The sequence below is a fragment of the Anomaloglossus baeobatrachus genome, chromosome 4 (genome assembly GCF_048569485.1).
Source record: "Anomaloglossus baeobatrachus isolate aAnoBae1 chromosome 4, aAnoBae1.hap1, whole genome shotgun sequence".
NCBI lineage: Eukaryota > Metazoa > Chordata > Amphibia > Anura > Aromobatidae > Anomaloglossus > Anomaloglossus baeobatrachus.
This window is the reverse complement of record NC_134356.1, coordinates 10447226-10464058: the sequence shown is the minus strand read 5'-3', so window position 1 is coordinate 10464058 and position 16833 is coordinate 10447226. Positions and strand designations below refer to the sequence as shown.

The following is a 16833-nucleotide window of genomic DNA, read 5'->3' as shown; positions in this document are numbered from 1 at the left end:
CTGTATATCTGGGGGGTCTGTGTATTTGGGGGGCCTGTGTATTTGGGAGCCTGATCTGTCAGTCTGCATATTTGGAGGTCCGGTCTGGGGGTCTGCATATATGGGGGTCTGTGTATTTGGGGGTCTACACTGCGTGCCTTTATATTAGGCGGGCTGGTCTGGGAGTCTCTGTGGTCCGGTGTGGTGTAGGGGGCTCATGCATTTGGGGTCTGGTCGGAAAGTCTGTGTACACTACTGTTCAAAGGTTTTGGGTCACCAGACAATTGTCTGTTCCATGAATAATCCTACTTGTATTTCTCAGATGAGTTATATAATGAATAGAGAATCTCGTGCGGACAGTGACGAGGGGAGAAATAAGGATTTTTACATGAAATAATAATTTCTCTTCACACTTGGCTTTCGGCACAGATCGCTCCTTTGCAGCAATTCCAGCTTTGCAGAGCTTTGGCATTCTAGGTGTTAATTTGCGGAGGTAATCTGGAGATACCCCCCCCCAATGCTTCACCCCCACAAGTTGGATTGGGTTGATGGGCACTTTTTGCCACTCCCACAACAGCTCTATAGGGTTGAGGTCTGGTGACTGGGCCCCTCCATTACAGATAGAATAACAGCTGCTGCTTCTTCCCTAAATAGTTCATGCATAATTTGGAGGTGGCTTTGGGTCATTGTCCTGTTGTAGGATGAAATTGGCTCCAATCAAGCACTGTCCACAGGGTATGGCCTGGCGTTGTAATATGGAGTGATAGCCTTCCTTATTCAAAATCCCTTTTACCTTGTACAAATCTCCCACTTTACCAGCACCAAAGCAACCCCAGACCATCACATTACCTCCACCATGCTTGACAGAAGGTGTTAGGCAGTCTTCCAGCATCTTTTCAGTCGTTCTGCGTCTCACAAATGTTCTTCTGTGTGATCCAAACACCTCAGACTTGGATTCGTCCGTCCATAACACTTTTTTCCAATCTTCCTCTGTCCAATGTCTGTGTTATTTTGCCCATATTAATCTTTTCCTTTTATTAGCCGGTCTCAGATATGGCCTTTTCTTTGCCGCTCTGCCCTGAAGGCCGGCATCCGGAGTCGCCTCGTCACTGTAGACGGTGACACTGGGGTTTTGCGGATGCTATGTAATGAAGCGGCCAGTTGAGGACCTGTGAGGCGTGGATTTCTCACACTAGAGACTGTAATGTCCTTGTCTTGTTGCTCAGTTGTGCAGCGCGGCCTCCACTTCTCTCTACTCTGGTTACAGCCTGTTTGTGCTCTCCTCTGAAGGGAGTAGTACACACCGTTGTGGGAAATCTTCAGTTTCTTGGTAATTTCTCGCATGGAATATCCTTCATTTCTAAGGACAAGAATAGATTGTCGAGTTTCACATGAAACTTCTCTTTTTCTGGCCATTTTGAGAGTTTAATGGAACCAACAAATGTAATAATGCTCCAGATTCTCAGGAAGGGCAGTTTTATAGCTTCTCTAATCAGCAAAACTGTTTTCAGCTGTGCTAACATACTTGCACAAGGGTTTTCAAGGGATTTCTAAACATCCATAAGGCCCTGTGCGCACGATGCGTTTTTTTGCCGCGGATTTGCTGCAGAAAATGTTCATAACCTTTCTGCAGTCATTCCCCAGCAAAACCTATGGTGAAAAAAAAAAAATGGTGTGCGCACGCTGCGTTTTTTTCTCCTACAGGTTCTGCTGCAGAATTTCTGCAGCAAAAAGACTGAGCGCGTCACTTCTCTGCAGGTACCATAGATAATGGTTAAAAACCGCAGAGACCAACCTGCGGAAAAACCGCGGCAAAAACACGCGTGCGGTATTCTGCCAGAGGGTGCGGACTTATCTTAAGAAAAGTCCATTTAGAACCCAGGAGCGGTGGATGTTGGGAATGGGCCTCTACACACCTATGAGATATTGCATTAATACCTGACGTCTGCAGCCAGAAGAGTCAGTACCACACAACAATGCACAGAGGGGACTTCTGGGTAATTTAATCTTGGCTTCACTGAAGAAAAAAAATAAAGGAAATATCTAAGTGACCCTAAAATTTTGAACTGTAGTGTATATGTGTGTGTGTATATATATATATATATATACATATATACACACACACACACACGTATTTGATGGTCTGTGTTTGTGGGGTCAGGCTGGGGGGAGGGGCAGTGTATTTCGGGGTCTGAGAATCTGTATATTTAGGGCTCAGGTTCAAGGGTTTGTTTATTTGGGGTCCGGTCTGGGGGTCTAAATATTTAGGGGTCTGGTTTGAATATTTTGAGGGTGTGGTCTGCATATCTGTGTATTTGGGGGTCCAGTCTGAGGGAGCCTGTGTATTTCGGGGTCCCGTTTGGGGGTCCTGTGTATATCGGGGTCCAGTGTGGTGCTATGTGTATTTGGGGTACAATATGTGGGGGGGTGTCTGCGGGCCTGTGTATTTCGGGGCCCGGCTGGGGGGAAAGGGGGGCTGAGTATTTTGGGGCCCGGTCTGAGGGGGGGGGGGGGGCTGTGTATTTCGAGGTCCAGTCTGGGGGGGCTGTGTATTTCGGGGTCCGGTCTGGAGGGGCTGTGTATTTCGGGGTCCGGACTGGGCCTGTGTATTTCGGGGTCCGGTCTGGGGGGGCTGTGTATTTTAGGGTCCAGTGGGGGGAGGGCTGTGTATTTCGGGGTCTGGTCTGAATATTTTGGTGGTCTGGTCTGATGATATGTGTAGTTGGTCTGAATATTTAGGGTCTGGTCTGCAGGTCTGTGTATATTTAGGAGGAGGGGGGTGTCTGAATTTATAGAGAGGGTCTGGTCTCTGTATATAAATGTGTATATACAGGGGGGGTCTGCGTGCACTTTGGGGGTCCTGCTCATGTTGGGGGCGACTCCTAGATAAACAGAAGCATGAAGCCCGGAATGTCGCGGACACGCAGGGGGCTAAAGTAAGTTTCTGGCTGTCACTCTGGCCACGAGCGGGTTAATCGCAGAGGAAGCTGCGGGTAGGCGGGGGCGGTCACCATGGTAACCAGTCTCCGGCGCCCGAGACAAAGGAGCAGCCGCGTGTAGCTCCGCCCATAGCCCCGCCCCCTCACAGCTCCCGTGCTCTCTCGGCCGCGCGCGCCAGCTCACGCATGCCCAGTGCCGGCTCCGCCCACGTCGCCCTCTCCGTTTTTGTGGGTCTATCGGGGCCAGCGCGCATGCTCAGGGGCGGAGACGCGAACGTCAGACGCCGGCAGCGCGCACGTCACTTATTAACGGTCCAGTCAGGAGCTCCGGCCGGCGGCGGCTGTCGTCTGTGTTCGCGGAGCGGTGAGAGCAGCGCGGAGCCGAGCAGGGGGATGCCGGGCCCGGGCTGAGCAGAGACTGAGACCCCCGGAGCCAGCACAGGCCCGCCCGCCCGCCATCACACGGGCCTCCTCGCCAGACGCCAGGCCGCGGCCTAGTCAGGGGGATGCCGGGATGGAGAGCCACATCTCCTGCCTGTTCCCGGAGCTGCTCGCCATGATCTTCAGCTACCTGGACGTCCGCGACAAGGGCCGCGCGGCGCAGGTGTGCGGGGCCTGGCGGGACGCGGCCTACCACAAGTCGGTGTGGCGGGGCACCGAGGCCAAGCTGCACCTCCGCCGCGCCAACCCGTCCCTGTTCCCGAGCCTGCAGGCGCGCGGCATCCGGCGGGTGCAGATCCTCAGCCTGCGCCGCTCCCTCAGCTACGTCATCCAGGGCCTGCCCGACATCGAGAGCCTGAACCTCAGCGGCTGCTACAACCTGACGGACAACGGCCTGGGCCACGCCTTCGTGCAGGAGATCTGCTCGCTGCGGGCGCTCAACCTCAGCCTGTGCAAGCAGGTGACGGACAGCAGCCTGGGCCGCATCGCGCAGTACCTGAAGCGGCTGGAGGCGCTGGAGCTGGGCGGCTGCTCCAACATCACCAACACCGGCCTGCTGCTGATCGCCTGGGGCCTGCACGGCCTGAAGAGCCTGAACCTGCGCAGCTGCAGGCACGTCTCGGACGTGGGCATCGGCCACCTGGCGGGGATGACGCGCAGCGCGGCGGAGGGCTGCCTGGGCCTGGAGCAGCTCACCCTGCAGGACTGCCAGAAGCTGACGGACCTGGCGCTGAAGCACATCGCCCGCGGGCTGCAGGGGCTGCGGGTGCTGAACCTCAGCTTCTGCGGGGGCATCTCCGACGCGGGGCTGCTGCACCTGTCCCACATGGGCGGCCTGCGGAGCCTGAACCTGCGCAGCTGCGACAACATCAGCGACACGGGCCTGATGCACCTGGCCATGGGCAGCCTGCGCCTGTCCGGCCTGGACGTGTCCTTTTGCGACAAGGTGGGCGACCAGAGCCTGGCCTACATCGCCCAGGGACTGTACGGCCTGAAGTCGCTGTCCCTGTGCTCCTGCCACATCAGCGACGACGGCATCAACCGGATGGTGCGGCAGATGCACAGCCTGCGGACCCTGAACATTGGCCAGTGCGTCCGCATCACCGACAAGGGTCTGGAGCTGATCGCTGAGCACCTGAGCCAGCTGACCGGCATCGACCTGTACGGCTGCACCCGCATCACCAAGAGGGGCCTGGAGCGCATCACGCAGCTGCCCTGCCTCAAAGTGCTCAACCTGGGGCTGTGGCAGATGACCGAGAGTGAGAAGGTCAGGTGAGGGCCGGCGCGCCCAGCTCTGTGCCACCCAGAGACTTGGACTGTCGTACCGCCTGCCCGGGGCCACAGGAGCTGGGCCACGCTTGGTGCCAGATGAGCGGCGGCCCGTCACCATTGGTATTGCAAGAGGTGGAAGGGAAAAGGGCTTCCTGGTCTGTGGCATGGGTTACCCCGCAATCTGTGCAAAAACTTCCTCTGCGGACAGTGAAGATCAGACTGGCAGCACCGCAGCAGTGTGCCCAAGAGCGGCACCAGGCGGACCGCCAGCCTCTGACCTTCACCAACGCAAGAGGTGACATCACGGCAACACCCTGGGGATACGTCCACGTGGCGTAACCTCAGGGTCTGGCACTCGCGTGGCTAACCCCTGCCCAGAGCTGGCGGCCCTGCTCTCCAGCATTAGGAAGGGGTATCGGGCGCTGCACCCGAAACATTTCTCAATTTATAACTTTTATTTTTACTATGTTTTGTAAAGTAGATGGAACTTACATTTATCCGACACATTCCCTCCCCCCGACCTGGAGACGGGTCCCCTGCGCCCCCCGACCTGGCGACGGGTCCCCCCCGCGCCCCCCAATCATGAGATCTGACGCCCGGCTACCTCGCTTTTACTTTTAAGCCCTTATAAAGGTTTTTTTTCCATTTACCCCTTTTTTTAGTTTGTGCCTAAACTGGAACGATAGTAGTCTGTTCTTACTTTTCCGCCCCAAGACCTCGATTATAAAATCATGTGGATCTATGAAGCTGCCCATTAATTTAAGTTGCAAAAGTCCTAGCGTCCTGTGCAGAGATGAATACCCCCTTCACCCTCAATTTTCAATCATGGTTGTTTTTTTTTTTTTTGACCAATCGGAGTTGTAGAAGTGAAGCGCAGAATTTGCCTTTCTTAACTCTTGCTGCTGACGGACGTGCGGAGCCGACTGCTGACGATAGTCAAATTATATATGCAAACATCAGCCGCCCCTCCCCCACCCACCCGTGCACCTTCGCTTTTGTACTGCGGGGGGCAGAATCCCCGGTCGTTCTGGGATCGGGGTTCACTTTCTGTCCTCGGCCCCATTCAGCTGACGACGTGGACTTTATTGGTATTTTTTACCCCCCTCTTCCCCGTCCATTCCCTGAACATCTCCTCCACAGTTGGATCTCACCTAGAAAAACGACGTGCCGAATTTCATTGTACTGTCTGTGAATTTGTATAAAGATCCTCCGAGAATCGCTTTATATTCTTACAGTTAAAAGGAAAAAAAAAACGGATATTTATATAATAAAAGAGGAAATATGATGTATGTTTTTGAGAAATCGGCTGCTGGCGTCTTATTCCAGTGACTGAGATGGGGCGAGAGCATGCTGAGGGTTGTAGTTCTATAATCAATCTGAGCTGTCAGTCATGGAGTTTTTTGACAGTAAGGATAATGTCTGGAGGGAGGGGGCTACCCAAAATATGCAGTATATCCCCCCCATCTACAAGGGTCGTGTGTGTTTGGGTGTAGGTCCCTGCAATACGCAAGGTCTTATGAGGGCGTCTCTGATGGTGCGTGCCAGATCTTATATGGGGGTGTTCTTATTTGTATATAGCAGGCAGGTGTCGCCAGTGGTACACAGCCGGTCTACAGTATATAGTAGGTCTTATGGGGAATGTCCTCAGTAGTACACAGGGTAGATGGGAGCATATATAGTAGGTCTTATAGGGGTGTTTCCGGTGGTACAGAGCAGGTCTACTGTATTTAGTAGGTGTAAATCTTATGGAGGTGTCCCTGGTGGTACACAGAGGGTCTATGGTATATGGGGAGAGGCACCAGTAGTACATAGCTAGTCTATGATGGGAGTCCCCGGTCGTACAAAGGAGGTCTACAGTATATGGTGAGTGTCCCTGGTGGTAAACAGGGGTCTACAATATACAGCAGGTCTTAGTGTCTCCGGTGGTACACAGTATTAGGCGGATGTCCCCGGTAGTATACAGGTCTACAGTATATGGTCTGTGTCTCTGGTGGCACATCGGGGTCTACGGTGCACAGCAGGGCTTATGGGAGTGTCTCTAGTGATATACAGCGTGTCTATAGTACATATGGGGGGGGGGGGTCTTATGGATTTGTCTCTGGTAGTACACAGCAGGTCTACAATATACAGTAGGTCTTATGGGGGTGTCTCCAGTGGTACACAGTGGGGCTACGGAATATGACAGGTGTCCCAGGTTGTACAGAGCGGGTCTACAGTAAATTATATCGTAGGTCTTATGGGAGTGTCCCCGGTGGTATATAGCAGGTCTATGGTATATGCTGGGTGTCCCCAGTGGTACACAGGGGTCTGTGGTGCACAGCAGATCTGATAGGAGTGTCTCCAGTGGTATACAACAGGTCTGTTGTATTTAGTAGGTGTCCCAAGTGGTAAACAGCAGGTCTGTGGTGGGACCACAGTGGTATACAAAGTGTCTACGGTACATGGTGGGTCTTATGGTGACGTCTCTGGTAGTACCCAGTGGGTAGATGCTGGGAGTCCCCCATTGTAGAGTGGGTCTTATGGGAGTGTTCCTGGTGGTGCACAGCAGGTCTGCGGTATATGGTGGGTATCCTTGGTTGTACAGAGCAGATCTACAGTATATTGTAGGGCTTATGGGAATGTGGAGACATTTCTCCGCTCACCTGCTGTTCCGACTGCGGCTCCTAACGGGTGCTTGGGATCCACCGGTAAGTCCTGACCGGTAAGGTACGCCAAGGAAAAAGAAAATTGAGGATCCAGCACGATTTTTCTTATTTAGGTAAAAACATCAAGGCTTTATGTGAAAAGGTTAAAAATAGTAACAATGTGAAGACCTAGATAATGATAACAAAAAGGGGGGGCTTAACGCGTTTCGGATTTCATTTTTAAAAACATGCGGAGTCCTTAATCATAAGTGAGGCCCACTTATGATTAAGGACTTCACATTGTTACTATTTTTAACCTTTTCAAATAAAGCCTTGATGTTTTTACCTAAATAAGAAAAATCGTGCTGGATCCTCAATTTTCTTTTTCCTTATGGGAATGTCCCCGGGGGTATATGCCGGGTGTCCCCAGTGGAACACAGTGGGTCTACAATGTATGACAGGTGGTCCCAGTAGAACACAGCGGGTCTATGGTATACAGTAGGTCTTCTGGGGGTGTCCCCAGTGGTACACACAGGGTCTATGGTATGCAGTAGGTCTTCTGGGGGTGTCCCCAGTAGAACACAGCGGGTCTACGGTATACAGTAGGTCTTCTGGGGGTGTCCCCAGTGGTACACACAGGGTCTATGGTATGCAGTAGGTCTTCTGGGGGTGTCCCCAGTGGTACACACAGGGTCTATGGTATGCAGTAGGTCTTCTGGGGGTGTCCCCAGTAGAACACAGCGGGTCTATGGTATACAGTAGGTCTTCTGGGGGTGTCCCCAGTGGTACACACAGGGTCTATGGTATGCAGTAGGTCTTCTGGGGGTGTCCCCAGTGGTACACACAGGGTCTATGGTATGCAGTAGGTCTTCTGGGGGTGTCCCCAGTGGTACACACAGGGTCTATGGTATACAGTAGGTCTTCTGGGGGTGTCCCCAGTAGAACACAGCGGGTCTATGGTATACAGTAGGTCTTCTGGGGGTGTCCCCAGTAGAACACAGCGGGTCTATGGTATACAGTAGGTCTTCTGGGGATGTCCCCAGTGGTACACAGCGGGTCTATGGTATACAGTAGGTCTTCTGGGGGGTGTCCGCAGTGGTACACACAGGGTCTATGGTATACAGTAGGTCTTCTGGGGGTGTCCCCAGTGATACACACAGGGTCTATGGTATGCAGTAGGTATTCTGGGGGGTGTCCCCAGTGGTACACACAGGGTCTATGGTATACAGTAGGTCTTCTGAGGGTGTCCCCAGTGGTACACACAGGGTCTATGGTATACATTAGGTCTTCTGGGGGTGTCCCCAGTGGTACACACAGGGTCTATGGTATACAGTAGGTCTTCTGGGGGTATCCCCAGTGGTACACACAGGGTCTATGGTATACAGTAGGTCTTTTGGGGATTTCCCCAGTGGTACACACAGGGTCTATGGTATACAGTAGGTCTTCTGGGGGTGTCCCCAGTGATACACACAGGGTCTATGGTATGCAGTAGGTCTTCTGGCGGGTGTCCCCAGTGGTACACACAGGGTCTATGTTATGCAGTAGTTCTTCTGAGGGTGTCCCCAGTGGTACACACAGGGTCTATGGTATACATTAGGTCTTCTGGGGGTGTCCCCAGTGGTACACACAGGGTCTATGGTATACAGTAGGTCTTCTGGGGATTTCCCCAGTGGTACACACAGGGTCTATGGTATACAGTAGGTCTTCTGGGGGTATCCCCAGTGGTACACACAGGGTCTATGGTATACAGTCGGTCTTCTGGGGGTGTCCCCAGTGGTACACACAGGGTCTATGGTATACAGTAGGTCTTCTGGGGGTGTCCCCAGTGGTACACACAGGGTCTATGGTATACAGTAGGTCTTCTGGCGGGTGTCCCCAGTGGTACACACAGGGTCTATGTTATGCAGTAGTTCTTCTGAGGGTGTCCCCAGTGGTACACACAGGGTCTATGGTATACATTAGGTCTTCTGGGGGTGTCCCCAGTGGTACACACAGGGTCTATGGTATACAGTAGGTCTTCTGGGGATTTCCCCAGTGGTACACACAGGGTCTATGGTATACAGTAGGTCTTCTGGGGGTATCCCCAGTGGTACACACAGGGTCTATGGTATACAGTCGGTCTTCTGGGGGTGTCCCCAGTGGTACACACAGGGTCTATGGTATACAGTAGGTCTTCTGCGGGTGTCCCCAGTGGTACACACAGGGTCTATGGTATACAGTCGGTCTTCTGGGGGTGTCCCCAGTGGTACACACAGGGTCTATGGTATACAGTAGGTCTTCTGGGGGTGTCCCCAGTGGTACACACAGGGTCTATGGTATACAGTAGGTCTTCTGGGGGTGTCCCCAGTGGTACACACAGGGTCTATGGTATACAGTAGGTCTTCTGGGGGTGTCCCCAGTGGTACACACAGGGTCTATGGTATGCACTAGGTCTTCTGGGGGTGTCCCCAGTGGTACACACAGGGTCTATGGTATGCAGTAGGTCTTCTGGGGGTGTCCCCAGTGGTACACACAGGGTCTATGGTATACAGTAGGTCTTCTGGGGGTGTCCCCAGTGGTACACACAGGGTCTATGGTATACAGTAGGTCTTATGAAGGTGCCCCCTGGTGGTATACTGTAGGTCTTACGGGGGGTACTCAGCGGGTCTACGGTATATGGGGTAGGTATCCCCGGTGGTACACACTGAACATACGAGATATGGTGGGTCTTATGGGGAGGTCCCCAGTCTTAGACAGGTGTCCCACTTGCGATTACTGTGCATATATATCGCGCGTGTTTCACGGTGCAACACCGGTCCCGGACTCACACTCTGCACAGAAGCTGGTCGGTTGCATATATCTCTATGGAGCTGACCCGCTCCCGTGAGCAGCGTGAGAGTCTGTGACGAGTGTTGCACGGTGAAACACGCGCGAGATATACGCACAGTAATCGCAAGTGGGACGCCGGCCTTACACACCGGGTCTCGTCAGCGCTTTCCCTGGGGATATAGAGCAGGTCTTGGGGGGGGTTTGCAGAGTAAAGATTCACCCGTTCCATTGCCCAGAAAAGCAATAGTAACCCTCTGCAGGGGCGATGGGCAGAAATCGGCACAGGCAGGGGCTCGTGTACCGGAGCAGAGCAGGTCTCACACTTGCGGGCGGCGGGCACACAGGAGCGCAGGTTTAGGATTCTGGCGGTTTGCAGGTTAAGAGGCTGTAATGTAATTCTCCTCACACGTTTATCCTGGCAGCTGCCGGCGGCCGCGCTGTTTGGGCTGTCAGGATGAAGCAGCCGTCACATCTGATATACACAGACTGATGTTTACCAGAGAGGTCCCCGCTGGCTGCGTGCCCACCGCTCCTGAGCCAGGCCGCCAGGCATAGCCGAGCGCCGGCGGGATCCCGGACATTATCATCCAGCACGGCAAATAACAGGTTAAAGGAAAATAATCACTCCCAACAGACAGGACAAATACACATGTATATAACACACACATACTGAAATAAGTATTGAACACATCAGCAATTGTCTAAAGCTGCTACTGACATGAATTCTCACTAGATGACGGTAAAAACCCATCCAATCCACACAGGCAAAGAAATCACCATATGTAATAATGAGAAATGACCCAGGGAAAAGGTTGAACACATTACTGAAATGTAATTAATACTTGGTACTTTCTACATTGTTGGTGATGAAACTTCCAGATACCTCCTGTATGGAGACACTAGTCACCTGCATTGCTCAGGTGTGACATTGGCCCATTCATCACACAGTTTTCACATCCTGCAAGTCTCGGCTCCTATGAACCCCCCACCATAATCACTAAATTCCGACGATGACATCACTGAGAAGACCGCCTATGCATCACCAGAGATCAGCGGTGACATCACTGAGAACACCTACTATCCATCACCAGAGATCAGCAGTGACATCACTGAGAACACCTCCTATCCATCACCAGAGATCAGCGGTGACATCACTGAGAACACCTCCTATCCATCACCAGAGATCAGCGGTGACATCACTGAGAACACCTCCTATCCATCACCAGAGATCAGCGGTGACATCACTGAGAACACCGCCTATCCATCACCAGAGATCAGCAGTGACATCACTGAGAACACCACCTATCCATCACCAGAGATCAGCGGTGACATCACTGAGAACACCTCCTATCCATCACCAGAGATCAGCAGTGACATCACTGAGAACACCACCTATCCATCACCAGAGATCAGCAGTGACATCACTGAGAACACCGCCTATCCATCACCAGAGATCAGCAGTGACATCACTGAGAACACCGCCTATCCATCACCAGAGATCAGCAGTGACATCACTGAGAACACCGCCTATCCATCACCAGAGATCAGCGGTGACATCACTGAGAACACCGCCTATCCATCACCAGAGATCAGCAGTGACATCACTGAGAACGCCGCCTATCCATCACCAGAGATCAGCGGTGACATCACTGAGAACACCTCCTATCCATCACCAGAGATCAGCGGTGACATCACTGAGAACACCGCCTATCCATCACCAGAGATCAGCAGTGACATCACTGAGAACGCCGCCTATCCATCACCAGAGATCAGCGGTGACATCACTGAGAACACCGCCTATCCATCACCAGAGATCAGCAGTGACATCACTGAGAACACCTCCTATCCATCACCAGAGATCAGCGGTGACATCACTGAGAACACCTCCTATCCATCACCAGAGATCAGCAGTGACATCACTGAGAACACCACCTATCCATCACCAGAGATCAGCAGTGACATCACTGAGAACACCGCCTATCCATCACCAGAGATCAGCGGTGACATCACTGAGAACACCGCCTATCCATCACCAGAGATCAGCAGTGACATCACTGAGAACACCTCCTATCCATCACCAGAGATCAGCGGTGACATCACTGAGAACACCTCCTATCCATCACCAGAGATCAGCGGTGACATCACTGAGAACACCTCCTATCCATCACCAGAGATCAGCGGTGACATCACTGAGAACGCCTATCCATCACCAGAGATCAGCGGTGACATCACTGAGAACACCTCCTATCCATCACCAGAGATCAGCGGTGACATCACTGAGAACACCTCCTATCCATCACCAGAGATCAGCGGTGACATCACTGAGAACACCTCCTATCCATCACCAGAGATCAGCAGTGACATCACTGAGAACACCGCCTATCCATCACCAGAGATCAGCGGTGACATCACTGAGAACACCTCCTATCCATCACCAGAGATCAGCAGTGACATCACTGAGAACACCTCCTATCCATCACCAGACAGCAGTGACATCACTGAGAACACCGCCTATACATCACCAGAGATCAGCGGTGACATCACTGAGAACACCTCCTATCCATCACCAGAGATCAGCAGTGACATCACTGAGAACACCGCCTATCCATCACCAGAGATCAGCGGTGACATCACTGAGAACACCTCCTATCCATCACCAGAGATCAGCGGTGACATCACTGAGAACACCGCCTATCTATCACCAGAGATCAGCGGTGACATCACTGAGAACACCACCTATCCATCACCAGAGATCAGCGGTGACATCACTGAGAACACCTCCTATCCATCACCAGAGATCAGCAGTGACATCACTGAGAACACCGCCTATCCATCACCAGAGATCAGCAGTGACATCACTGAGAACACCTCCTATCCATCACCAGAGATCAGCAGTGACATCACTGGGAACACCGCCTATCCATCACCAGAGATCAGCGGTGACATCACTGAGAACACCGCCTATCCATCACCAGAGATCAGCGGTGACATCACTGAGAACACCTCCTATCCATCACCAGAGATCAGCGGTGTCGTATTGCTGCTTCACATGTCATATGTTTTGTCTGTGGCGTAATATGCTACCTGCAGTCCTCCACTCGGCCAGTGAGGGGCAGCACAGCTTCACAGTCTCCAAAGATCAGACACCAGGACACTGTCCCCGCTCTCTGTTTCTCTGTCTGACTTGGGTATGTGCACACGTTGCTTTTTTTTCCGCGCGGAAAAAAACGCACCCTCTGGCAGAGGGGAGAATTGTAAACAATGCTTTTTGAGAAACAAAGCATCGAAAACGCATGCGTTTTTCATGCGTTTTTCATGCGTTTTTCATGCGTTTTTTTAGGTGCGTTTTTTAAGACTTGTCAGTGATAATAAAGTTGGTTGAACACAGACCTTTGGAAAAAAAAACCTGTGATGTCATTTCCTTCTCCACATTCTGTTTGGATAAATGGGAGGGCTTGGAATGGAAGGAGCACCATTTGAATTTTGGAAAAGTTGAAATAAACTTCGCGCACCAAGCCCCTTAGGTACCTATACGTCAGAAAACCCCCACAAGTGACCCCATTTTGGAATCTGCACCCATCAAGGATTTTATTCAGGAGTATATTAAGCATTTTGAATCCACAGCTACTTCACCCAAAATGTTGCTGTAGCAACAATATTCTCACTTTTAGGCCCGTTTCACACGTCAGTGAAAACACTGACGTTTTTCACTGGCGTGTAAAACACGCACATGTCCCTCCGTGTGCCGTGAATCACGGCACACGTGGGTTGTCTAAGTGCAATCCGGGCTCCGTTCTCCGTGGCCCGTGATTGCACTTAGAGATTAACTCACCTGCGCCCGCTCCCGCTCTCCATGGTGCTGATCGCTCCCGCGGTGCAGCATCCGGCCGGCACTGACCCCCGCAGCAGCTGGTTCCGGGTTGGCTGTGTCGTGCATCATGAATATGCGCGACAATAATGAGCCGGCACAGAAGGAACAGGGAGGACGGGCTGCAGAGGACATCGCTGGAGCCGGGTGAGTTAAAATGTTTTTTATTTTAAAAGCACGTTTTTTTCTGGCACGTGTTTCACGGATCACACCACTGCGTGGTCCGTGGGACATCAGTGATGCCAGAAAAAAATGGACATGTCTCCGTGCGGCAATCACGCACACGCGGGTACGCCGCATGGAGACACGTGCAGTGAAAAATCACTGATGTGTGAGCAGACCCATTTATTATAATGGGTCTGCGTATGTCAGTGATTCTGGTACGTTTAAAAAAAAGCACAAACGTCCCAGAATCACTGACGTGTGAAAGGGGCCTAAGGCTATGTGGCCATGATCCAGCGACACGGCGTCTAGTACACAGTGTCAGCCTTCCTGCAGCTGCCCATGCCCACGATTTGGGTTCAGGCTGCTGTGGAGCTCTATACTACCTGCAGAGAACACTCGTCTCCGCAGCATAAATTGACATGCTGAGGCTCGGGAAGCCACGCTACCGGTCAGTTTATGCTGCGGAGAAAAGAAGCACAGTGGGCATGGGATCTCCAAAAATCCTTCCACTGTGCTTCTACTGCACAACGCAGCGTTATGGACGCAGGGAAAACACTCAGCGCCCATAACGCTGCAAACCCTGATTGTGGGCACACAGCCTAAAAAGCGTCAATGGATGAAGGGATGTCAAATATATAGAACGTCCTACCCCCGCCAGCATATTCTAAGCTGGCACCTTTAGTACCTTTCATGTGGCACTAAAGGGTGCCTAGCTTAGTATTTATCCAATAAAAAAAAAAAAAAAAAAATGAAAAAAATGGCGTGGGGTCCCCCCTATTTTTGATAGCCAGTCAGGGTAAAGCAGACAGCTGTAGCCTGCAAACCACAGCTGGCAGCTTCATCTTGGCTGGTGATCAATTTGGAGGGCTCCCCATGTTTTTTTTTTTATTTATAAATAAGAATAAAAAAAAAAATAACATGGGGTCCCCCCAAATTAGATCACCAGCCAAGGTGAAGCTGACAGCTGGGGTCTGGTATTCTCAGGGTGGGAAGAGCCATGGTTATTGGACTCTTCCCAGCCTAAAAATAGCAGGCCGCAGCCGCCCCAGAAGTGGCGCATCCATTAGATGCGCCAATCCTGGCGCTTCGCCCCAACTCATCCCGCGCCCTGGTGCGTTGGCTAACGGGGTAATAAATGGGGTTGATACCAGATGTGTAATGTCACCTGGCATCAAGCCCAGCAATTAGTGATGTCACGGCGTCTATCAGACACCCGACATAACTAATTGACAGTAAACAAAAGCAAAAAAAGACAACAAAAAATGTTTTATTAGAAAAAACACTCCCCAAATCATTCCCTTGTTCTCCAATTTAATAAAAAAAAATGGGTCCGCAGAAATCCATATGGATGTCCCACGTCGCCTCTGGACCTTCTAGAATATGGGGGCACGTTCAGGAAACGTATCCCCCATTTTCTAGGAGGGCAGACCCTCCATTTGAGGAGAGTGGGTGCAAAAATCTGCACCCACTCTCCCCGGGTCACAGCTGCAGACTGCCGAGCAGCCAGCACAGCTCACACTGAACACAGTGCTGGCTGTCAGCTGCTCTGCTCATGTGACCGGCCGGCGTCTGCTGTGAAGGAGGAGGGGCCGCGGGGGATCAGCGCTGCGACCGGACAGGTATGTATGACACCGGGGGGAATAGGGGGTGACCGGGCAGGTATGTATGACACCGCGGGGGATCAGCGCTGCGACCGGACAGGTATGTATGACACCGGGGGGAATTGGGGTGAACGGGCAGGGCCTGGGGAACAGTTTTCTGTCGCATGTGTTATTGCACATGCGACAGAAATCATAGGAGCAGGGCGGCCGGTGCGCTACTGTGCGCCTGGCCATGTTGGATTTTCGGGAGGGGGGTCGGGGGTCGGGGCGGGCACTTTGGCGACACCGGGGGCTTTGCCAGGAAGTGAGGTCAACAGGAAACCTCTTGACCTCACTTCCAGGTAAATGCCTGCGTTCTGGCGTGCCGACAAAGGCCGCGGACCGCAACAAAAAAGCAGGTCCATGCGTTGTGGCTGCGTTCTGACCCCACATCATTGATTTCAATGGGGGAGAGAACGCAGCCACAACGCACAAAAGAAGTGACATGCTGCTTTTCTTTCCGCACCGATTTTTGGCATCCAAAACGCTGCGGAAAGAAACGCAGCATGTGCACTGATTTTTCAGCTTTCCCATACACTTTGCTGGGAAAGCTGAACGCATGCAATTTGCCACTGAAACGCTGCGGTTCAAAACGCAGCGTTTCCGCGGTAAAAAACGCATCGTGTGCACACAGCCTCATGCATCTTTCTCACCCTCTCATTTTTCTTTCCCTCTCTTTTCAATTCAAGATAGCTTTATTGACAAGACCAAGTACATTTTGGCACTGCACTCTCAATTTCCTTAGTCACTCTCTCCCCTTTCTTTCTCGCTCACTCTCTCCTGCTCTTTCACACTTTTTTTTTTCCTCAACTCTCTCCCCCCCTTTCTTTCTTGCTCTCCCACTCTCCCCCCCATACCCTTTGCTTCCCCTCTCTCCCCCCCCCACACACACCCTTTGCTTCCCCTCTCCCCCCCCCCCCACACACCCTTTGCTTCCCCTCTCCCCCCCACACACACCCTTTGCTTCCCCTCTCTCCCCCCCACACACACCCTTTGCTTCCCCTCTCTCCCCCCCACACACCCTTTGCTTCCCCTCTCTCCCCCCCCACCCTTTGATTCCCCTCTCTCACCCCCACACCCTTTGCTTTCCCTTTCTC

General features: G+C 52.2%; 2 protein-coding genes across 2 annotated transcripts in view; one reads left to right on the top strand and one right to left on the bottom strand.

Annotated features, from left to right (window-relative positions):
- The window catches only part of WNT5B (Wnt family member 5B), a 71694-nt gene that overhangs the window by 44427 nt on the left and 10434 nt on the right, over positions 1-16833 (bottom strand). The gene's annotated exons all lie outside the window — the stretch shown is intronic.
- On the top strand, positions 3177-5933 carry FBXL14 (F-box and leucine rich repeat protein 14). The gene has a single exon (XM_075343609.1). It carries the CDS (start codon positions 3433-3435, stop codon positions 4633-4635), a length of 1203 nt encoding a protein of 400 aa, XP_075199724.1. The 5' UTR covers positions 3177-3432; the 3' UTR covers positions 4636-5933.

Excerpts from the sequence above, each read along its gene's own strand:
- FBXL14 (XM_075343609.1), top strand. The coding sequence starts at position 3,433 with ATGGAGAGCCACATCTCCTGCCTGTTCCCGGAGCTGCTCGCCATGATC.